At 33.7% G+C, this 25409-nt stretch overlaps 2 protein-coding genes across 10 annotated transcripts; both read left to right on the top strand.

Moving 5' to 3' along the window:
• Positions 1 to 271: 271 nt before the first annotated feature.
• Positions 272 to 10605, top strand: LOC140974423 (putative receptor-like protein kinase At5g39000). Of its 2 annotated transcripts, none has more exons than XM_073437872.1 (6): positions 272 to 2838; positions 3047 to 3165; positions 3279 to 3498; positions 9463 to 9691; positions 9796 to 9946; positions 10186 to 10605. In XM_073437872.1, the coding sequence occupies exons 1-6, from the start codon at positions 324 to 326 to the stop codon at positions 10471 to 10473; spliced, it is 3522 nt and encodes a 1173-aa protein (XP_073293973.1). In that variant the 5' UTR covers positions 272 to 323; the 3' UTR covers positions 10474 to 10605. The 2 variants fall into 2 exon arrangements, with proteins under 2 accessions (XP_073293973.1, XP_073293972.1); XM_073437871.1 differs by having other exon boundaries at positions 9460 to 9691.
• Positions 10606 to 12277: 1672 nt separating this feature from the next.
• On the top strand, positions 12278 to 20224 carry LOC140974422 (uncharacterized). Of its 8 annotated transcripts, none has more exons than XR_012174780.1 (4): positions 18641 to 18872; positions 18962 to 18985; positions 19349 to 19408; positions 19966 to 20224. XR_012174780.1 is itself a non-coding variant. In XM_073437868.1 (2 exons), the coding sequence occupies exons 1-2, from the start codon at positions 14116 to 14118 to the stop codon at positions 20034 to 20036; spliced, it is 939 nt and encodes a 312-aa protein (XP_073293969.1). In that variant the 5' UTR covers positions 14069 to 14115; the 3' UTR covers positions 20037 to 20224. The 8 variants fall into 8 exon arrangements, 2 of the variants coding, with proteins under 2 accessions (XP_073293969.1, XP_073293971.1); XR_012174781.1 differs by having other exon boundaries at positions 19963 to 20224; XR_012174783.1 differs by lacking the exons at positions 18641 to 18872; positions 18962 to 18985 and adding an exon at positions 12278 to 12429.
• Positions 20225 to 25409: the final 5185 nt, after the last annotated feature.

Genomic DNA, 25409 nt, shown 5'->3' with positions numbered 1-25409 from the left:
TTAATAAGCTTCTGCATCCTTTATTTCTTAAAAAAAACAAAACAAAACAAATATGTTTCATTCCCATGTTATAAAAATTTAGGCATTTAGTGTTTTTTACTCTTTTTTTTTGAGTGAGTCTCATGTGAGACCGTCTCACACAAGTTTTTGCCTTTTTTTTATAATTATTATTGATGGGAGGAGATACAATTAGCCTGAATTTTGTTATTTGATTTTTTTAATTATTTATATATAATAATAAATAAATATCCATCACAAAATGCCAATCGTGAAGACCCACTATTCCAGTCAAGAACACTATAGTCTGTCGTTGTACATAATTCATGTTTCATTCTGAATTACAATTCAAAATGGATCACAACTCTTTCCCAGTTTCTTCCATCTCCTTCATGCTATGTCTGTGCTATTTCCTCAAATTTACAATTTGTGTTGATGATCCAGCTTACCTCACAGGTGGTGTTTCAATTAACTGCGGTTCAGTTGGAACTTCCGCGGCACACATAGGGAGACAATGGCTCGGAGATACGGACCCAAGATTTGCTTCCTCCGTACAAATCAAGGGCAAGTCGACCATCTCTAGGGTTGCACGGGACTCCGTCTCTGCTGATCCAATCCCATACGAAGCTGCTAGAATATCTCGTTCAGGATTTGCCTACGTATTTCTTGTCAGCCCAGGTGAGAAATTCATCCGCCTTCATTTCAAGCCCACTCTATACAAAGGATTTCAAAAGTACAAGGACTTGTTCACTGTTGAGGCTGGCCCTTTCACCTTGCTCAGCAACTTCAGTGCTTCGCTAACTACTGATGCTCTTGGCTTGACTTCTATTATTAAAGAATTCTGTATAAGCGTAGAAGAAAATCAACCACTTCATATAGCTTTTACTCCTGTAAGTAGTCTATCAGGGGATACTTATGCTTTCCTAAACGGTATTGAGATCATCACGGTTCCTTTAGGCCTTTCTTATTTTCACAATGATGGAGATATTGGAGCTCAAGTAGTTGGACGTAAGTCTCAATGGTTCTACATTGATAACAGCACCGTGCTTGAAATGATTCGTACAGTAAATACCAAACGGGATGGTTATGTTTCGTCCGGTGATGATATAAGTTATGTGTTTGGGATTTTGAAAACTGCTCCCAAAAAAAAAGCTAACCTGATCGACAATATCACTTGGAAAATACCCGTGGATGTGGGATTTAGGTACTTGGCCAGGCTTCATTTCTCAGATGTAGGAGTCAAGAGGGTGCAAGAGACTGGCTCCATGAATTTCAAAGTCCTGATTAATGAGATGATTGCTTACAGTAGTATAGATTTTGTTAGAGAGAGAGACACAAGTAATATTATTGTGTACAAGGATTACATGGTAATGTCGAAAGGGCCGAAAGGTGTTAAACATCATATTTTGGTTTCTTTTAAGCCGTACGGTGTATCCATAGATGGATATGTTCCTTTCACGGGATTTGAGATACTCAAGCTGAGCAACTTTCATAATAGTCTTGCCTGTCCAAATCCATCTCCTCCTGCCTTGGATTCACCACCCAGAACTGTCCAATTTTTACTCTCAGTTCTTCGTCACAGAAATTCTATTGTAACTATTTCAATAACTATAATTACTCTAGCAAACATCATTGTTCACATGCTCGGAGAAATTTGGGAAGCTAGTTGTATGGAGGAGGAAATCAAACCATCAGCCAAGGCCGAACGTTCCTGTCGTCGTTATAAACTAGCTGAGATACAATTAGCCACCAGAGATTTTAGTCATCAACTTATCCTTGGTAAAGGTGGATTTGGTACTGTCTATAAAGGCCTCATTGACAAGGGGAAACAGACGATTGCAGTAAAGAGGCTAAAGTCCGATTCGAGGCAAGGTGAACACGAGTTCTTGGCAGAGATTGAAACTCTTTCACAGCTGCGACATAATAATCTAGTCTCTTTGATTGGTTATTGCAACGAGCAAAAGGAAATGATTCTGGTTTATGAGTACATGGCTGGTGGAACACTGGGGGATCACCTTTACAAACTAACCAGAAAAGGTAGTAGTTGTACTTCTCTTACATGGAAGCAGCGCCTTAACATCTGCATCGGGGCTGGTCGAGGACTAGACTATCTCCACACAGGAAATGGAGTCATACATCGTGATGTCAAGGCTTCAAACATCCTGCTGGATGAAAAGTTCACTCCTAAGGTAGCAGATTTTGGCTTGGTAAAACATGAAAATTTAAGCAACTTACAAAGCCATGTAAGCACAAAAGTAAAAGGCACGTTTGGGTACCTCGATCCAACTTATGTTAGGACGGGTAAACTAACCAGGAAAAGCGACACATATGCCTTTGGTGTGGTGTTGCTGGAAGTATTGTGTGGGAGACCGGCACTTGATCTAAGGGTTTCCGAAGCTGAGCAAATTCTGTCCCAGTGGGCTCGAGAAAAAATTAGGGAAGGAGAAGTGGAACTGATTGTGGATTCGAGTCTGATAAAAGAAATTTCACCAAATAGTCTGAAATCTTTTGTAGAGATTGCTGAGAGATGTTTAGATGAAGAACCAAAGAAACGACCAACAATGACTCAAGTTGTGCGACAACTTGAATCTGCCCTTGAGCAGCAGGATCTCCGAGAATCGTCAGTACCAAAGGAGATAATGGTGCCCTCCATCGATGAGCGTACTCCTACATCTCCACCAAAAGGACACACCAACAATCAAATCAATCATGACTATTCTTCATATCAAATTAAAGAAGGAAGCAAAGCCTTGTCTTATAAGCCATCACGGAAGTTGCCATGGGATGCATTTTGGAAGAAACTTAAACCATCCAGGAAAAACCAGGACCCGATATTATCAGGTACGAACAATGAAATAAAAGAAACATCTCATGCATTGTCTTTGATCATATATCTTTTGAAATGGTCCAAAATTTCTGGAGAATTTCGTTGCCTCAAGTACTCAAGCCTGAATGGATCCAAGCTCAAGAGAACTTAATTAATTTTGAATAATAAACTTGGCATGAACTTTTTGACAATGAGCTTACATTGAATGAAACTATCTTGCAGATATTTGCAAATTGGACAAAAACTTGCCTAAATTTGACTGGTCGATGATTTCATTTGCCACCGATAATTTCTCAAATTCAAATTTCATGGGAGAAGGTGCATTTTGTTCTGTTCATAAGGTGAGTTTCTCGAGACTGAAAATTTTATTGACTTCCTCCTAATTTAAAAAATAAATGATTCGGAGGTGGACTAAAAAAATCTCCATGTATCTACTTAACTCTATTTTGCGTAGGGTGTGCTTCCGGTGTCAAGACAGATAGTTGCTGTTAAAAAATTTAAAGCAGATGTGGATCAAAGGTATGCCCGAGAGCTCGTGATTAATGAGTTTTTTATAGCTCAGAAAATTCAGCACCGAAACATCCTTAGACTACTGGGGTACTGCATTCATAAAGAAAGACTGGTGCTTGTACATGAGTTCATGGAAAACAAAAGTTTATCTGACGTTATATCCGGTTAGTGCCCAACAATTTAGTCTTCTGTCATCCCTTTCCGCCCTCTTCTCTTTCTTTTTTTAATCAACACTGAGATTTACTGACACTTTATTGGATTTGGTTATAAACCCAACCGGATATCATCTCAAAAGGCCATTCACATTAATTAAGTCTATAATATGCACGCCTTCTTTTTTTTTTTTTTTTTTTTTTTTTTTTTTTTTTTTTTTTNACTAATGACAACTATTTTTATAGGTCGTCTCTTCCATTACGTCGACTCTCAAAGAGAACACCAATATTAAATTAGGTTACATATACAAAAAAAAATATCATTTCAAAAGTTTTGCATAATGGATAGTATAATCTCATGAGTTTATAAACTACTTGTTTATCACGAAAACGGGCGTGCCAGACACGTGATCTTGTCAAATGTGAAATGAAATGACTTCTATTATTAAAGATTGTGTATCCTGATTCGACCGTTTGTTATAATTATTTCGGTATGACTTCAAAGCTAAGAATTTGTTTGAGAAATATAATGAAAATTATAGAAGAAATCTATGAACAACATCAAATTTAATTATGTTATTATGAACTCGAACAATATTTTTACAAGAAAACTGAAGGAATATGTCAAAAATTAAAGAAAATAGATTGCTGGAAATTGAAAATAAGCGAACAAATTTTTTAGAGAATTTGCATAAACTTTGTTGTAGTTTTTTGATGAATTTTGTCGAGAGTTTCTTCTGATTATTCCTTGCACTTTTTGTTCAACTCTTTCTCGTGGTTTGGCCATTTTCCACGATTATTCATCGTGGGTCAGTTTTTTCCAAATTGTGCATCAACTGATTTTTTTATGAGATTGACAACTGGGCTTCTCATATTTTTTAAGGGCTCCCATTGTTAGTAGACTTCAAAGAATTCGGACTCAACACTACTCTTTATCTATTATATCTATTATCTATTATATATATAAATATGTGACTTTATATGTGAATTTTCACTTATATCCTTATTAATCACTTGTTTTTAATGTTGTCTATCTTATTAATTGCTTGTTTTTAATATTTTCTACCCACATTACAATATTTTATTTTTTATCAAATGATTTAGAAATATGTGATTTTATATGTGAATTTCCATTTATATCTTTATTAATTACTTGTTTTTAATGTTATCTATCTTATTAATTGGTTACTTTTAATGTCTATACACATTATAATATGTTATTTTTAATCCAATGATTTAGATTTTATTTATTTATCTTTTCTTATGTCAATATAATTAATTAAAATTTAAAAATAGTTCATTGTTGAATTATGAATTTTCTTTGGTGTTTTATTGATTTTTTTTCATGTCCTCATTATTTTTTTTAGTTACTTTGGCTATAACTTATTAGTTTTAATATTTTTTGCACAAGTTTATATTTAAAAACTTCTCTAATAAAATATGGTTAAAAACTTTATTGTGATATACCATTTTTATAAAAAAAAGTTTCTAATTTTTAAATCATTTTACTTATGGCCGTTGGCTAGAATTTATATGTTTAAAAAAAAAATTTGAATCAACATTTTTTGTGTTTTATATTTATAAATTATTTGAAAAAAACACGGTAAAAACTTCTCTAATAAAATATGGTTAAAAACTTTATTGTAATATACCATTTTTATAAAAAAAAGTTTCTAATTTTTAAATCTCTTTACTTATGACCGTTGGCTAGAATTTATATGTTTAAATAAAAAAAATTTGAATCAACATTTTTTGTGTTTTATATTTATAAATTATTTGAAAAAAACATGGTAAAAGATCGTTGCGATTAGGTTCGTCAATTTGGGTTGGGTCCATTGATTTGGCCCACATCACCAAATAATTTAAGTGTGTTGGGTTGAAATTTTGTCAATTCATTTAAAGGTGGGCCTAAATGAGCTCGCACGAGTTTATATTAAAAATATATATAATATTGTCGATTTTCAATCATGAATTCCTCCTGTAAAAGGGAGAATATCGTCTTTATTTTAAAATTTTGATGTTAGTATCTTGTCCATAATTTATGGGTTGTTGAGATATTTTAGTAGTCACTGAAAATCGAGTGTCAAAGTTGACATTGAAATGTATTTTTTGATTCCTAACAATATGTTCGTTAACATATTATTTTTAATTTATTTTTATCAGTATCGTGAATGATAAACATGTTTATTGCAATAAATAAATATTATCATATCTTTAAATTAATATCCACTTTCATGTTTAACATGTTTTGAGTCTTAACAAAATGTGGAACAATAGATTCAAGCAAACGAATAAACAAAATATGGGGCGAGACCAAAATTATGTAGTAACAAGAATTAAAATAAAAACTAATAAATTTTAGTGAATTTATCAACGTTAAGATGCATAACAAATCTTATATCATAATATATAAAATTTCAACCTTATAAATGAAATAAATCAGATATATATGAAATATACAAAATTTCATTAAAAATACAATCCAGTAATTTATTGTATTGTGTTTTATTTTCCAAGAATTGATCTTGTCAAACTCAGTTATTGTGAATTTAGCATTTATTAAATCAACAAACTAAAGAGCGTGTCAATCAAATTATTAAATAACCACATATTTTTGAATTTTCTGATTAGTTTTTTATCTTGATAATTTGTTTCATTTAGTATTTTAAATCATAAGACACTATTAATATAACTAAAAGCACGAATTTTTTTTTTAAAAAAATGTTCACAAGGACTCAATCACTAACTTATACGGAAAAAAATTATGAACATACTATATTTAAAAAATTCTAATTAATTTAGCACATAGGCTGAAAATTTTATAATTAATATAGAAAAATTCATTTACAATAATCATATTTAATTTTTTTGAATTAACACCATTTGTTTCATAAGATATTCATCACAATTGTTTAATAATATGTTAGTCTTTAAATCTATATTATGATGTATATTTTTTTTCCTAAAAGTTCTTAAATAATGATTTAATATATTTATTTGACACTTCAATATTAATATTTTAAAATATATTAATTTTATATGTATATTGTATGCGTGCAACACTTCTAATCCTAACGATAAAAATTCAATAAAAATCTAAAAATGAATTAGGTATGACATAAAAAATTATCCAATTAAACAAAAGGCAGATGACAAAAACTAAATAATTTTCTATTACCTATAAATTACTAATATCAACTTCTAAAAATTGAAGTTGGTGAGAGTGGAGGCCACTATTTACTAAAAAAAAATCAAAAGTTAATGTTTGAATGAGTCACACTGGTTGATTACCACAATGCAAATTTAGTGAAATAAAAATGAATGACAAAGTGAGTTAATAAAAATATTATAATTGGCTAAGCTCAATGAAACTAATATATATAAGTATCTCACTTGATATAAGTAGTTAACTCATCTTATGTTTTGTCACTTCACAAAATGAAAGTTTATGCATTGTGTTGTTCTACATTTTCTTAATTTTTCTCTTGATTTCAAATTTAATTCTATCATCTACTGATTTTTAAATATATCTTAGAATTTTTTCTAAGTACCTAATCTTAAATGTGATCATTAATCAAAAAATTATTATATTTTGTATACAACAATAAATAGATTAATACATTTGAAGATGGAAAAAGTAATGTATTGAAAACAATAAAAAAATGTTAGAACTAACACTTGATTATCTAATTTCAATATTAAATTTAACATCTTACATTTGAAAATATGTTTATTGAGATAAAGACTATGATGATAAACTAAAAATAATAATTTATTTATCATTGTAATATAATAATAATGTGATCGTTGTTCAGAATCAAAAACTGGTGTACTTCGACTTTTTCATTAAATTATATAAACTATTCTCTTAATATTTTTAGTTGTATAAACATGTTGAATCCATTAAAATTAAATAGTAGAATTTAATAATGAGTAGAAATGTATTAATTCAACTTTCAATTTGGGTTTCCGGATTTTGTCAACATGATATGTATTTTTTTATGATTTTTCTTTTATTTTAAAATATAAATTATCAAATACATGAAAATTATTTTTTCTCTACTACTTATGTGGAATATCAAGTATATACACTACTCAAATGTCTTATAAATTCATATGATAAATTAAAAATTTATTTGCATAAACTTATTTGTTGGGTACAATAATTGAACATGTTGGGAAGAGCAATTGAAATGTTGCGCTTGAGCTGCTGTATGGTTTAAAATTTTGACTTGCATCGTTACCATCAGCTATCGTCGTTTTTGTAAAGTAGCAAACGATCAGTCCTACATTATTCGATTGTCAAACTAGAAGAAACAAATTACATTAACTTTCAGTTTTGTGTTGGTCCCTTACATGTTATCCGATTTTTAAATTTAGAAACATTCTTCAGTTTTCAGATATAGTTGTATATTGAATTATAATTAATTTTTTTCAAATTGAAGAAATACACAATAAAACTCATGTAAGTATAATTAATAAAAATATTTAAATGAAATATTGGATTTGTCGATCATCAAAATGAGAAATAAACAAAGTTTGATCCTTGAGTGAGAAATAAGATATTTAAATAAAGTCATAATCGCCACAATAAATTAGTGCACCTACATGCATTTATCACTGTAATTTGCAACTAAATGGTCAAAAATAATTTCACATATTATTTTTATATCATATTTAAAATAATTATGAATCCAAATTTTCAGTATTTTAAGTTGTTCTTTGTTATGAAAATAATTGTGAATAAATTAAATTTGAAAATTCTTATATTTATGTATAATATCACATCTTAATATATAAGCCTAAGTGCAGATAATAGAAAAATACAAAATGAATTATTCATCTTTAATATACACAAATTATATAATGAAGATATATGCTGATTAAGACAATGAAGTAGAGTATATGTTCACATATAACAAAATAAATAGACAAAAAGAACAATAAATAAAAATATTTTTGTAGACATGGATATATTTTTGTTGTTTTTTATAACTTTTTATAGTGAGATTTAAATAATAAAAGAGAAAAAATAAAAGAGAAAAAATAATATCTCTTTTGGGTTATACAAAAAATAAAAATGGAAGAAGAAGGGTTGTTTTTCATACAAAGAATTCAGTCTCCAAATTAAATAAATTATACTATAAAGTTATATTTACTTTTCAATTTTATAAATGCAATTAATTTTTCTCAAAATAAATATGCACAAATTATCCCGTGAAGATATTTAAACAATTAATAAAATTAAAGATATTATTTTCTAAAGATAATATCAATATGACATTAGTAATTTAATTGTGTTCATTAAACTTATGTGTTAAAATGAAATATTAAAATTTATGTCATATGAGACAGTAAAAAGATGATTTATTGTCAAAAATATTATTATTATAAATTTCAAATAAATAACAACATTCAATCAATATTTTTTTATTAGTACGTCAGTAATTTTTATGCGATGATAGATTGTTATAATAATATGCAGTTTATATGTCAACTATAAGTATCTAATAAATTAAAGGTGACTAGGAAATTAGAAACATACAATAACACTTATTGTCAGTTTACATGAAAGAAAATAATAATCAACAACATTGTAAATAAAAAATTGCAGATCATTGATTGCCCAAAAAATTGTAATAACTGAATATTATAATAAAATATATGTATTTGTTGAGAAAATATGACAATTAATAAAAGAAAACAAATATGATAACAAAGATATGAGAAAAATTTGAGTAGTCCAAATTTTTTTTTAAATTAAACAGATATGTTTTTCCAAATTAGTTACATTTGTAATTAACACGAGTTGTCAAAATTTACAATAATATTATCATTATATTTTTTTTTGAGTTAATCAATTTTATTTCTAATTCTAATTACTCCAACATATATTTTCTACGTGCAATGCACGTGCATTATTTCTAGTTAGTTTAAATATGCGGATGTTTGTAACAATCTTACACATTGAAGTAGGGAAATTTCAATACCTTCGGTGGACACAAATTTTCAAGATTATAATGGGGATTGCTCGAGGAGTTGCTTATCTTCATGAAGATTCGGGACTAAGGATAATTCACAGAGATATAAAACCAAGAAATATTTTACTAGACATCGATATGAATCCTAAAATCTCAGGTTTTCACCACGTAAAAACTTTGGAAGAAGATTCATCCAGTAAAACCTCAGCAGTACGTGGGAGTGTGTAAGTTGGATCTGTTTTCCCGTTCGGTCCCTCTTTATTCAATAATTTCTCAGAGTCGGGAATAGTTGTAAATGCCACTGTTATTTTTTGCAACATTTGTGCAGAGGATATATTTGCCCGGAATACTGGAGACGTGGCAGGCTTTCAATAAAGTCGGACTTGTACAGCTTCGGAGTTGTGGTTCTGGAGATTGTGAGAGGCAGGAGAGGCATTACAGTACACAGCGAAGAGTACCAGGGTTATATTGTTAACATTGTAAGTCACTTCGTCTAAGGAATTCAAACTTGACACAGCTTGGTCGCAATTTCTATTTGTTCACACATGCATAAGGTGTTGGTCAGAAAAGTATTTTTCTGAAAATGAGATTGGTAAGTGGTAATAAAGCTTTTGGGAAATTGGTCAGATATCATTTTGATCACTTGGGAAACCCACACAAACGTGTATATATATGATGTGATTATTCATACTTGGTAAATGAATGAATGCATGTTCAGGCGAGGAATCTGTGGCTACAAGATAAAAAAGCATTCGGCCTGGTGGATGAATCAATTCGATGTGATGCATTAACTCCAGTGGAAAAAGAAGAGGTTCTTAGATGCATCAAAGTTGGGTTGTTATGCACCCTAAGTAGACAAGAATGCCGACCAACGATGCCTCACGTGATTAAGCTTTTGGACGGAGCATTATCCGTGGACCTGCAAGAGATGGAATCGCTTCTGGGACGTGAAGTCAATGAATCCGAATGTGATGATGTTAGTCATGTTAGTATGGGAAGCTGGTAGTTTGCTTTGTATTGAACTCCTTGATGTAGCTTCTGTGGAGCTCAAAGACAGCAACCTGTTATGTGGTTTTTAGACCGAAATTCTAAACTTGAATTACGTTGCAAATTCTAGACAAAAAAGGTTTCCCTCTTTTTTTTTTTTAGAATTTCATTAAATTTTTTTTAGAATTTCATTAATCATGTGAAAACTTACAAAGATCCAAATATTCAATCAAACAATGCGAAATCTCAAAACAAATAGATGGACTAGCTTAGAAACGAGTAACTTGGGCAAGAAAATGAGCGGTTATATTTGTTTGTCTATAAACAAATTGATCTGTGAACGAGATTCTTGATGCAAAAAATATTTGTATCATTGCACGATAGCTCCAAAATGGTTTCCCTCTTTTAAAATGCAGTTACGTAGACATTTTTACTCACCTAATTTCATATTCAATATTTTCTATTTTCGTCGTATGTTATCTTCCATTATTTTAATTTAATAACTCTCATTTTAATTATTTTTTTTAAAAAAAAAAACCACTAAATTTCTCTAATTTTTTTTAAAAAAAATTGATTACTTTTATGTTCAACATTTTCTCTTTTTATCTTATTTTCTCTTATACCATTTTTAATTCAAAAAATTGATAACTTTCATTTTGAAATTTTACCACAAAAAAAAAAACCACTTAATTTTCTCTATTTTTTTTTGCGAACCATACACGCTACATGTGTCATGATCCGCTAATCTATATTAAAGTGGTTTCCATCTCTTAAGATGCAATTAATTTTCTGGAAAAAATATGATGGTGTGAGTTTTAATAGTTCAGGATTCGATGTAAACTATATACAGCATTCATATTACCTTTTCAAGTTTGAGAAGGCTGGCTAACCATCTTAATAGTGTCCGAATTGGTAAATTAATTGATCATTTGACCAATGATCAAAATTTCGATTATCTTTATTAACATTTTTTGGGCAAATATATCGCACAGAACTTGTCAAATACGATTTATCTGACTAATTTAATTTGCACGAGACTATATGTTATGTGAGAGCTCAGTTCCCCAAGCCCAGCCCAAATGTCATTAAGAAAGTTTTAAAAATAATAATAATAATAATAAATAAATAAATAAAGGAGAAAGAAACGTGAATTCTTCTCTCTCCCGAACCGAAAGCAGCAAACTTTTCTTTCTTCTTCTTCAAACTTCATCCGTCGATTATTGTCACTCTGTTTGCCCAAAAATTAAAGTAAATATATATTCGGAATCCTCTCGACGAGAGCTATCCATTGATACCAAAATTTCGCAGAAAAATCGTGACTCCCGGAAACCCGTCGGAGACCGCCGCCTGTTTTTTGCCGGAAAAGTTGGAAGGAAGCTTGGGTCATGTTGTTTGAAGCTTAAATTCGAAGCTTTGAGCAATTTTCGAAATTTCAGAGATATAATTTTGATTTTAGGGTTTCGAAATTTGGGGATTTTAATTCAATTGAGTTCCAATAATTAACATATATTGAATTATTGATTGTAGGTACTATATCGGAGTCGATTGGAGGTATTAAGCTAATTTTCGAAATTTAATTAGATAATATTTCGAATTTAGCCTATTAATTTGGGAATTTATGATTTTTGAATGTTAAATCGTTATTGAGATGTGTTTATAACATTAGAGATAGAAAATAAAAATTTTGGAAGTGCCTAGAAAATATCGAAAATTTCAGATTCGGTACGATTGAAATTTCGAAATTTCAAGTTGTCCGGTATTGAGAGATTTAAGTTAAATAAATCGCTATATTTGACTTTGCGATGAGTTTTAGGAATTTTAAAGCTTAAATTATGGATTTTTAGAATTTTAGGCTAAATTAGTGAATCTTGGAAAAATAAATTGAACTTGATATGACATGTATTATTTGCCACAGGATTGGATTATTCGAGAAATCCTTAAGAAATTTCAGTGGTAAATTAAGGGTTCAGTTGAGGTACGTATGAACTGTTTTCATTACGACGTCTATTATGACGTGAGATGACGTTGAGTATGTTGTAATGATTTGTGGCATGCTTTATGTGCTTTTGTGAATACGTGATTGCATTCATGCATTTATTTGTATTGATACTATTAGTGCATAACATTTCGAGCCTTGACTCCTTTGATTACTATTGATATTGATATTGATCTATCGAGTTGTTGCGTCATCGATGGAGCGGGTGGGTAGGCTTAGCACTCCTGATGACTTGCATGAGGGCTGAGCGGGTAGCTCCCGTACCCTCGATGCTACGTGCATGGATGAGTGGCGACTTGATGTTGCGTTGCTACGTTCCTGCCACGGGTGGCCACTGTTACTGTTGTTGATGTGATTCATTTGGACTCCGTTTGGTATCCGTTATCAGTTGTTACCTTTCACGCATTGCATTACATTGCATTGCATCGCATTTTACTTGATTTCATTTCATGTCAGTTATATTTGTCGTAATATTACTGGTTCGTCGTACTGGGGCCCAACCCCTCGTTTCTTTTTATGCTGTGGTTGTTTTTGATGCCATAGCAGGGTATCCAGGAGGATTTGACGCGTCTGATGGAGCGTCAGGTAGTGGTGCCCAGTCGTCGAGTCATGGTTGAGAGTTCCCAGATATATATATACTATATTATGGAGTCATACATTTACCGGGGAGATGCCCCGTGTAGCTGTACTGTTATTTTTACGATGTTGTGAATTGATGGTTGTGTGATCGTGCCTTGCCGGCTCTGCATGTGTTTAGTCCTGGCCAGTGCGGCTATAGGTTGTGAATTGATGTTATGACTTTATTTCGAGCGTATAAAGTTATTGTTGTGTTTTGATTTTTTTGGGATGTCCTATTTACGAATAGGTCATGACGAAATTTCGGTAGGCCCAAAATGAAAAATTTTAATCGCTTTCGCTGTTTACATTAAGATATCATGGTTGTTTGGTCATTAAATATTAATCAGGAGCACGGGCCCCCACAGTTGGTATCAGAGCGTAACTGGGATATGCTCGAATTAGAGTTTAGGGCACTTGAGTCTAGACACAAATAACATGATTGTGCATGTGTTTGACTATTTGCTCTTATTTGAATTATTTGGTGTGATTTTCTTGAATTTACCTGCGTTAGAATTACTAGCTGATTAGGCATGAAATGTAGTTTAGAACTTGCCTATAACTTTCTTTCACCTGTTATCTGCATGTGGATTTAATACTCGTGTCTTGTAGAATGGCACCTGGAGGAAGAGGTAGAAAAGGAAAAGAAATAGCGTAAGAATCTGAGGCGCAAAATGTTCGAGGACTTGCAGATATTATTAGAGGTAGACGTGGTCGACCTAAAGGACAAGTCGCTCAAAATGTTGAAGAAGAAGTGAACCAAGAACCGCCTCGACCTGAACGACCTGGAGCTAGACAGGTAGCGATTGAGCAAGAAGTGGAACAGCTGACACAGAAAGTTGGAGGAATGCAGTTAATAATTTCTCAGTTCCAGGAATTACGTCCTTAAAAATTCTTTGGCAATGAAAGCGGAGAAAAAGCAGCAGGCTGGCTGAAAAGTATAAATCATCTATGTAATTTGTTGGAGTATTCCCACGATATTAGATTGAAGCTTGCCATCTACCAACTTAAAGACCGAGCACAACTCTGGTGGAAGCCACAGAGGAAGCAATGAAGGACTCTGGTGACATTATTACTTGGGATGCTTTTCGTGCTCATTTTACCCAAGAATATGCACCACCATCATATTATGCTGCTAAAGAAGAAGAGTTCAATCAGCTGGTGCAGGGAAATAAATCAGTGGTGGAATATGCTTCACAGTTTTATGCTCTTTTGCCCTATTTTCCACATGTTGCTAGGAATGATCAGGCTAAACTATCACGTTTTCTGCACGGGTTGCAGCGGACTGTTCATACTTTGGTAATGACTGGATTGCCTAATACGTATATTCAAGCAGTGGAAAAGGCGAAGAAAATTGAAGCAAGTTTGCTCAGAGGAGACCCACAGCCAGGTTCATCATCTATTTCTCAGGGATCTGGGAGTAGTATGTCACAGCCAGTGGATTTACCTCCATATCAGCCTGTACAGTCATACCAACAACCCAAACAGCAGAGGTACAAGGCAAAAAGAAAGCAATTCAAGAAGAAGTCTCAATCCAGCTCCTCCAGTTCAGGTAGTGCACGAGGAGGAGGTTCTGTTGGGTCGTCTAGCACTGTGCATTGTGACCGATGTGGTGGTCGACATTTCAGTTCCCAATGTGTAGGAGTTCAAGGGACTTGTCATAATTGTGGTCAGGTTGGACATTACGCCAGGGTATGTCCTAATGCAGGGAGACAGCAGTTCCAGCCACAACCGTTTGGTCAAGTTCCCCGTGGACCAGTCTTTAGACCATATGCTCCTACCCAATCATTTCAGCAATCTAGTTACCCACCTCCCAGAGGTCCTATTCAGCAGCCATTTCCAGGACCACAGCAAGCCCAAGTCCATGCTTTGACTCAGGACCAGGCTCAGGATGCACCAGGAGGAGTGATTGCAGGTATTTGTTATGTTTTTGACTATCCTGCACGCATATTGATAGACACAGGAGCATCTCATTCATTTTTATCTGCTGCATTTGTTGATGAGCATGAGATTGCTACTATTCCTTTGTTGGATATTGTGTCAGTTGCTACTCCTGCCGGTGTATATTTGATGTCCCGTGAGATAGTTTTGAACTGTGTGCTTAGATTTGAGGGTAATATTATGATAACAAATCTAATCAAATTAGCCATGACTGATTTTGACTGTATTCTGGGAATGGATGTGTTGACAAATTATCGAGCCACTGTGGATTGTTTCCATGGAGTTGTCAGATTTAGACCGTATTATGGCAGCAAATGGAATTTTTATGGTTATGATTCACAGTCTCGAATTCCATTAGTATCTGCAATGGAAATGTTCCGGTTGTTGTCAATCGGCAATGAAGGATTTTTTATTTATGCTCTTGATGCAACACGGGAAGAACGATTGAAAGTTTCAGACATTCCCGTTGTCAAGGATTTTCCAGATGTATTTCCTGATGAGATTCCAGGTTTTCCGCCTCAAAGGGAAATAGATCTTAGCATTGAATTGATGCAAGGGACAAATCCTATTTCTAGAGCACCATATCGTTTAGCTCCAACAGAGTTGAAAGAACTCAAGGAATAGCTACATGATTTACTGGAGAAAGGCTATATCAGACCAAGTATGTCGCCCTGGGGAGCTCCAGTATTGTTCGTAAAGAAGAAAGACGTAACGATGAGAATGTGCATCGATTATCGGCAGTTGAATCGGGCTACTGTGAAGAATAAATATCCTCTGCCGCGTATTGATGACTTGTTTGATCAGTTGCAAGGTACTTCTGTGTATTCTAAGATTGATCTTCGTTCCGAATATCATCAGCTTAGAGTCCGAGAGGAAGATGTTCCTAAGACAGCATTTCGGACACGATATGGGCATTATGAACTCTTAGTTGTGCCTTTCGGTTTGACTAATGCACCCGCAGTGTTTATGGATTTCATGAACCGTGTATTCCGAGAATTCATCGATAGATTCGTTATTGTCTTTATTGATGATATCTTGATTTATTCTAAGTCAAAAACAGAGCACAAAGAACATTTGGCACTAGTCCTTCAAACACTTAGAGAAGCACAATTGTATGCCAAGTTTTCTAAGTGTGAGTTCTGGTTGGACAGATTTTTATTTTTAGGCCATGTTATATCCGCACAAGGAGTATCTGTTGATCCTAGTAAAGTTGAAGTTGTCATCAACTGGCCTAAACCAACAAATGTGTCTGAAATTCGAAGCTTTTTGGGATTAGCTGGGTATTATAGGCGTTTTATTGAGAGATTTTCTAAAATAGCTAGGCCGATGACCCAGTTGACACCGAAAGATCGACGTTTTGTATGGACTGCAGAATGTGAGTCTAGCTTCCGGACTTTGAAAGAAAAGTTGACCACAGCTCCAGTGCTAGCTTTGCCTTCATGCTCAGGTGGATTTGTTGTCTGTACAGATGCTTCTCTGAATGGACTGGTTTGTGTTTTGATGCAAAATGGGCGAGTGATTGCATATGCATCTCGTCAGTTGAAGCCACATGAGACTCGATATCCAGTTCATGATTTGGAGTTAGCTGCCATTGTGTTTGCATTAAAAATATGGTGTCATTATCTGTATGGTGAGCAATTTGTGATTTATTCTGATCACAAGAGTCTGAAGTATCTTTTCACACAGTCCGACTTGAATATGAGACAGCGTCGATGGTTGGAATTTCTTAAAGACTTTGATTGTGATATTCAGTACCAACCAGGGACGATGAATCAAGTTGCAGATGCTCTGAGTAGAAAGGTTCAGCCTAAAATGTTGACATCTTTGACTATTTCAAAAGTTCATGAGCATTTGGGAACTTCAGGATGGACTTATCGGTCTAAGGGCGATTACTTCATAGTTTCATCTATTCAAGTTGAACCACAAATTGTTTCTAAAATCAAAGCAGCACAGAGAACTGATCCGCATGTTCATAAACTGAAAGAATTGACTATGACAGGTCAATCAGGCAAGTTCAGTGTTGCTTCAGATGGATGTCTGCGCTATAATGGTAGACTTGTGGTTCCGAATTTGATAGATTTGAAAGAATCTATACTTCGAGAAGCTCATTGTAGTCGACACAGTGTTCATCCAGGAATCAGGAAGATGAATCATATCTTGAAATCTCATTATTGGTGGGAAGGTATGAAGAAAGAGATTTCTGAATTTGTAGCTAAATGTTTAACGTGCCAACAGGTTAAAGCTGAGAGAATGAGACCTGGTGGTATGTTACATAGTCTGAAAGTGCCACAGTGGAATTGGGAGCACATTGCTATGGATTTTGTGACACACCTGCCTCGTTCAAATCGTGGTTGTGATGCGATTTGGGTGATTGTTGATAGATTATCCAAATCAGCTCATTTTATTCCTTATGATCGTACTTGTACTTATAAGAAAATGGCAAAAATGTACATTGATCATATAGTAAGATTGCATGGTGTGCCAGTAACCATAGTATCAGATCGTGATCTCAGGTTTGCTTCGAAGTTTTGGGGCAGTTTGCAATCAGCATTGGGTTCAAAGTTGGCAATGAGCACTGCATATCACCCACAGACAGATGGTCAGTCAGAGAGGACCATTCAGACACTCGAGGATATGTTGCGAGCAGTCGTGATGGATTTTAGGGGTGGTTGGCAGGAATCATTGTTACTTGTTGAATTCTCTTACAATAACAGCTTCCAAGCAACCATCGGAATGGCACCATTTGAAGCCTTGTACGGTAGAAAGTGTAGATCTCCGATATGCTGGGAAGATGTAGGAGAACGACAGATTTCAATGCCAGAATTTATACAAGAAATGAAAGAGAAGGTTGAAATGATCAGTAAAAGAATGAAAGCAGCTCAAGATCGTCAAGCCAGTTATGCTAATAAAAGGCGTAGACCTTTAGAATTTCAGGTTGGCGATCAGGTTTTCTTGAAGGTATCACCATTTCGTGGTACTATGAGATTTGGGCGTAAAGAGAAGATAGCTCCGCGTTATATTGGTCTGTATACGATTGTTGAGAGGATTGGCACTTTGGCTTATCGTTTGGACTTGCCGCAGAGTTTGTCTGCGATACATGATGTATTTCATGTATCTATGTTACGAAAATATGAGCCAGATCCTTCTCATGTCTTGAGGACTGATGAGGTGGAGTTGGATAGTTCTCTTAGCTATGTTGAGCATCCAGTGCAAATTCTTGATCGCAAAGAGAAGCAACTGAGGAATAAGACGATTCCATTGGTTATGGTGCAATGGAGTAGACATGGGAGAGAAGAAGCTACATGGGAATTAGAGGCTAAGATGCGTCAGGAATGGCCTCATTTGTTTGAAAATGTAAAAAATTATTCGATGTATTTTGATTTCCCTATGTACTATCAGTGGTAAATGTTTATAAACCACTTTTGTATAAATGTTGTGTATGCTAGATTTCGAGGACGAAATCTTTTATTAGTAGGAAAGAATGTGAGAGCCCAGTTCCCCAAGCCCAGCCCAAATGTCATTAAGAAAGTTTTAAAAATAATAATAATAATAAATAAAAAAAAGAGAAAGAAACGTGAATTCTTCTCTCTCCCGAACCGAAAGCAGCAAACTTTTCTTTCTTCTTCTTGAAACTTCATCCGTCGATTATTGTCACTCTGTTTGCCCAAAAATTAAAGTAAATATATATTCGGAATCCTCTCGACGAGAGCTATCCATTGATACCAAAATTTCGCAGAAAAATCGTGACTCCCGGAAACCCGTCGGAGACCGCCGCCTGTTTTTTGCCGGAAAAGTTGGAAGGAAGCTTGGGTCATGTTGTTTGAAGCTTAAATTCGAAGCTTTGAGCAATTTTCGAAATTTCAGAGGTATAATTTTGATTTTATGTTTTCGAAATTTGGGGATTTTAATTCAATTGAGTTCCAATAATTAACATATATTGAATTATTGATTGTAGGTGCTATATCGGAGTCGATTGGAGGTATTAAGCTAATTTTCAAAATTTAATTAGATAATATTTCGAATTTAGCCTATTAATTTGGGAATTTATGATTTTTGAATGTTAATCGTTATTGGGATGTGTTTATAACATTAGAGGTAGAAAATAAAAATTTTGGAAGTGCCTAGAAAATATCAAAAATTTCAGATTCGGTACGATTGAAATTTCGAAATTTCAAGTTGTCCGGTATTGAGAGATTTAAGTTAAATAAATCGCTATATTTGACTTTGCGATGAGTTTTAGGAATTTTAAAGCTTAAATTATGGATTTTTAGAATTTTAGGCTAAATTAGTGAATCTTGGAAAAATAAATTGAACTTGATATGACATGTATTATTTGCCACAGAATTGGATTATTCGAGAAATCCTTAAGAAATTTCAGTGGTAAATTAAGGGTTCAGTTGAGGTACGTATGAACTGTTTTCATTACGACGTTTATTATGACGTGAGATGACGTTGAGTATGTTGTAATGATTTGTGGCATGCTTTATGTGCTTTTGTGAATACGTGATTGCATTCATGCATTTATTTGTATTGATACTATTAGTGCATAGCATTTCGAGCCTTGACTCCTTTGATTACTATTGATATTGATATTGATCTATCGAGTTGTTGCGTCATCGATGGAGCGGGTGGGTAGGATTAGCACTCCTGATGACTTGCATGAGGGCTGAGCGGGTAGCTCCCGTACCCTCGATGCTACGTGCATGGATGAGTGGCGACTTGATGTTGCGTTGCTACGTTCCTGGCACGGGTGGCCACTGTTACTGTTGTTGATGCGATTCATTTGGACTCCGTTTGGTATCCGTTATCAGTTGTTACCTTTCACGCATTGCATTGCATCGCATTTTACTTGATTTCATTTCATGTCAGTTATATTTGTCGTAATATTACTGGTTCGTCGTACTGGGGCCCGACCCCTCGTTTCTTTTTATGCTGTGGTTGTTTTTGATGCCATAGCAGGTTATCCAGGAGGATTTGACGCGTCTGGTGGAGCGTCAGGTAGTGGTGCCCAGTCGTCGAGTCATGGTTGAGAGTTCCCAGATATATATATACTATATTATGGAGTCATACATTTACCGGGGAGATGTCTCGTGTAGCTGTACTGTTATTTTTACGATGTTTTGAATTGATGGTTGTGTGATCGTGCCTTGTCGGCTCTGCATGTGTTTAGTCCTGGCCAGTGCGGCTATAGGTTGTGAATTGATGTTATAACTTTATTTCGAGCGTATAAAGTTATTGTTGTGTTTTGATTTTTTTGGGATGTCCTATTTACTAATAGGTCATGCCGAAATTTCGGTAGGCCCAAAATGAAAAATTTTAATCGCTTTCGCTGTTTACATTAAGATATCCTGGTTGTTTGGTCATTAAATATTAATCAGGAGCACGGGCCCCCACATGTTAACTTAAGGCTTACCCAACATGCAAAAAAGTTGGGACCATTTTGGATTCTCAAGTTGTAAAAAAAAAAGTTAATAGATTTGTCACGCCCCAGAACCGAGACGTGTCATCGGCGTTGTTTAACAATTTAAAACCGTATAAAAACAAGCCATGTAGTACATCAAATAGCCAAAAGTCAGTCTATTACATAAATCAATAATCGTCTTTACAATGCGATTAAAACGAAATGCGGAAGCGTAAAATACGATAATCTAACTAAAAGATAGAATAACGAGACTGGTCTTGAATCGGATCACCATCCCCAAAAGTATTCTTGTTCTTTATCTTCGATTTCTTCCTCGTTCTTATCTGGGGTGGGAATGTAAGGGGTGAGTATTTGTAAAATACTCAGTAAATGGGGGCCGATCGGACATAATAAATATCAAGGTGGTAATTATACCAATATATTATCATAATTTCAATGGAATCATAATTTCAATAGTAAGCATGTTGAGTCGAATATAAACAAAGTACAAACGTAGCACTGAAAATCATCTCATTTTCATGGTTTACTGATCAGTCCCCTATATGTTACTCCTCTAAGGGGCGAGGCCAAAAGAACGGTTATTATAACCCACCGCATCAGGACCTTAAACAAAACATATCAAATATCGGAATTTCCTTGCCATTTCTAATTCGAATCATTACAGTGCATTTCAAATATTTCAAACATGCTTTCAAATATTATAACTAATATCAAACAACAAATTGTTCAAGGATTTTCATAACAAATAGGAACGAATATATCATGCCGATCGAATTTCAAGAAACATATATAATGTATTTTTAAGCAAATGTGGACATACTTACGAAGAACGAGTATGTTGATATATTTATCGAGTAGTACACTTATGAAAAACAAGTGTACATAATAGTATAGCAAAAGCCCACTTACTTGATGATAATCTTCAAAGATTTGAGGGAAAGACAACTAAAATTCAGACACGAAAGCTGCTGGACTGCGTCAAACCGGACAAGAATTCGGCTGCTGCGGTGCTTCGAAAACAGCTGCTAGGGAGCTCGAAAGTATGGCTATTTTTCTGCTGAAATTTTCAGAATGTTTGTGAATGTTTTGTGCCTTCTTTTTGGTCATCATGCATGGTATTTATAGGCTCATGGAGGGAAGATGAAAAGGCTCTCATTCAAGGCCATTACATCCATGTTTATGGCCTTCTTGATGGCCTTAAACACCATTAACATGTTGTTACGACTCTTCAAATTCCTCCTTGAATTCATGGCTTGAATGTGGTTTAAAGGTTTGGATTGTGTGGTTAATTTCAGGTCACAACAAGATTCCTATTTTTTAAAAAAAAGAAATTATGAATTAGTCATAATTAAAGCGGTTCTTTTATTTGAAGTTTCCTTCGAAAATGTGAGGCGTTCGTTGAATTATTAAGTTACCTTTTCCCAAGTTCTTGCGTTGTTCTCGTTAGAATGTAATTTTAATGTTAAAAATATACTGTATTTATAATTATAGTTCCCAAATTAGTCTTCTGACCCTAATTACAACTGAAATCGTAGCCAACCTGCAAATTCATCAATAAAAAGGAGTAATATTCAATATTCTTCCACCCCGCCCCTTTAATCGACGAAGTTGAGCAGTAGTAAGCAGCTGCTTCATGCAACACTGTTTCTCATTTGTCGTGTCATTGCTATTCCTCATCGAGATCCGAATGTCTCAACGCCAGTGTTAATGTCTCACATGAGCCCATTAAATTAACTTTTGAAATTGATTTAGTTTTAAGTCTCAATCTTAACATTAAATGTCAGAGTCAGAATGATAACTTGTTTAATAATTTATTTATATATTTATTATTGGAAAGAATTATTTTCAAGTAATGGCACGAAAACATTTAATACTAGAATTATCTGATATACTAATTTTTTAAACAATATATGTCAATATTAAATCCATTCCAGACCGATGGAGATAGATACATTTATTTAACTTCTGATCAATTTCTTTTAAAATATATTGACTTGATATCATATAATTAGGTACGTGCATAAAAAGGGGCAAAAACAAGAATCGCTCATATAAATTAGCTTATATAAGCTTTGGTACTTTAATTCCTATGTAATGATCTGACTTTTTTATTGTCATATTAGCAATGTCCCAGCTTGATCTCAGCACTACGTAAAAAATAACCAATTAATACTTCACTAAGACCAGATATTAAACAATTAGAAGATTTATAAAAATTTATTTATTAAATAATTTTAAAAAAAAAATTTGGCCCCTAGTTAACGGGGTCCAAATTCTTGTTACTTGCAATAGGCACGAATCACGCTTACAAATCAAATGACCATCAAAACTTTCCATTATTTTGAAAACCTGGAAGCTCACCAGCAGAATACAATGAGATACAAAATTACAGAAGAAACTACAAATTTAGGGAAGAAAGCATGATTTGAATCAGCCGAATTCGGCAAGAAGGGGTAAGAATCCGGCGGGGGTAAAGTGCACTCGTCGCCGTTGAAGTACACTTTCCGGGGAAACCCCCACCCCTGCTTGAAGGTAAAAGTTTCCTTGTCCTTCTGAAGAAGTACTTCGAACTGCACATTTCCAAATGGCCCTGCTTCCATTAGCAACTCATTGAAGAATTTCACGCCATAGAACATCCCTGTGTCATCTGCATGCATGTCAAGTTATAGTACTATATATTATATTTGAACTTTGTTAATATCACATGCTTTAAAAATCAAGAAACTTACTGATGGAGCCATATGGAACAAGAGGCTTGTAATTGAAGCTAAAAACTTGAGTCACGTTATTGAGATTCGGGTGCTGGACGACTAGAATATTAATCCACTGCGTGTAGTTCATCCGATGGTTAAAATTAGTTATCGCAACCTTTGCACGCCAGTAATCTTTGTAATTGGCCTTAACGTGCCAATGAACCCGAATCGGGCGCATGTGGTGCGTGCATTGGAGCAGAGGCGTGTTGTCTTTTTTTGGAGTATTTATCCCCACTACACTCAGAAGTTTCGAATCACTCCTGTTACAAAACCAGGTCGAAGATATGATACTTGGATTTACTTGGATGATATGTTCCTGATCATTGTTAAAGTTTTGATCTCAAATTAATCAGAGTCGATTCACGTAACTGACTATGGTTGGATATAGGTGCTCACCACATAGCCATCTGCTGTCCAAGATATCACGTCCCATGCATTTGATTGTTAAGTTCCCATTTGGATCCAAAGGATCATAGGCATCTGCAAGAAAATAAAAACTTCAACTCATCGAACAAACATATCTAGATTCAAACTTCATTTGGAGAGACTAACACAACACTGTACCTATGTAAGAAAACAGAAAACCAAAGAAGAGAGCTACAATAAGGAATCTCATGTTCTCTTCTATGTTAAAAGGCCTGAATTTTTAATCTATGTTTCCAATAAATGTAAGCGACAAGTGCGTGAACTTGAAAGGTTTTTACAGTATTTTGACGTTCAACTACTGGCAATTGGGCGCGGCGCTCAGTCCCTTTTTGCAGACTGCATATATAAATAATTAATGGATCGGAATTCCTGTATCTTGAAGCAAGGATTTAACCTACAACCAGAAATATTTTTTAATAAAGAATTCAAGAAACTCTGAAATTTTCTTCTAATGCATTTTTAACGTGGTTTTGTAACTTTAAACTACATATTATTTATGAAGAAACTATGGTCTAAATTTGTATATATATCGGTTTCATTATAAAGCCATTTTTCTTGTTCAGTACGTTGTCTGTCAAGAATAGGTCTTTTATATAATGAATGAAAAACATTAAAAAAAAATTGTTTAAAAACATTACATTTAAAATCCAAACGATCATACATAATTAAAAAGCTTTATACATTATCATCTTCCTAAACTCCAAATTCTATTTTGGGTGAGAGACATTTTTGGACATGGAGACCCCAATTTTTTACGAGTTAAAGCGAATCAAAGTATAAAAATGTTGTTCTTACACTCTTAAGTAAATAGTAAATGTTGGTATTTTATTGTCTAAACGACCAAGTAAAACTATTTTTGGTAAAACGTGGCAAAATATTATATGCGAGTCTCCATTTCTAGAATTTCGTGGGTTGAATATAGTCGTATAATAAATATTTGTCAAATCATTATGATATTACACACACATATGTATGTATGTATGTTATGAATCAATATTATAATTTTGAAGTTCTTCCAATATTGAGTCAATAATATCAAATTCTTTTCTCCAAACATTGTATGAAAAGAAGTGTTACAAAACCCAAAAAGAAGAAGTTATAATTGATATTTATATATTTTGAATGGTTTGGCTTTTTGACTAACCTGTTGATAATACATAATAATTATTACATTTAACTTTCTCTTGTTTTCTGCTTTGTACCCAGGATTTCTAGTCCACGTATCGTGTAAACCAAGGTTCATCGAGCATGTATATTGAACCGGGCCTCAGGTTTTGTGCTACGTGAGAAAAACTAAAAAAAGAAAATTTAATCTAATTTCATCCTAACGTCATCTTAAATGTAGATGAATGATACACTTTAAATGTTATAAACAATATTCTAAATTGATAAAAACTAGTATTTTTCAAATAAAATTCGAAAAATTTACTTGCAGAGACGACTTTTTACCTATCTGTGACACAAACTCGACCTGGCGGCATGCATAAAAAATTAGAAATAAGAAGACGAATAACGAAGAACAAGATTTCCTTTACTACAATGGATTAAAATGAACATGAAATAAACAAGCTGGTATAAAAGGAAAACAAGAGGCAAGGCACCTTGTATTGGTTTTGTTCAAGTCAAAACAGCCCATAGTAACTTTAATAATTGTCCAAACGATATTTCTTAATATTCAAATATACGTAATTTTCAGTTTAGAATAGTCTAGTCCATATTTTGTACCAATTTTCGATGCTCTACAAGTATAAATATCGGGAAATATGTATATTTACACTGTTCTAAAACAAATTGATTCCAAT

Source organism: Primulina huaijiensis, chromosome 3 (assembly GCF_012295235.1).
Source record: "Primulina huaijiensis isolate GDHJ02 chromosome 3, ASM1229523v2, whole genome shotgun sequence".
Taxonomy (NCBI): Eukaryota; Viridiplantae; Streptophyta; class Magnoliopsida; order Lamiales; family Gesneriaceae; genus Primulina; species Primulina huaijiensis.
The sequence above is the reverse complement of the archived record's forward strand: the minus strand, read 5'-3'. Positions and strand labels throughout refer to the sequence as shown.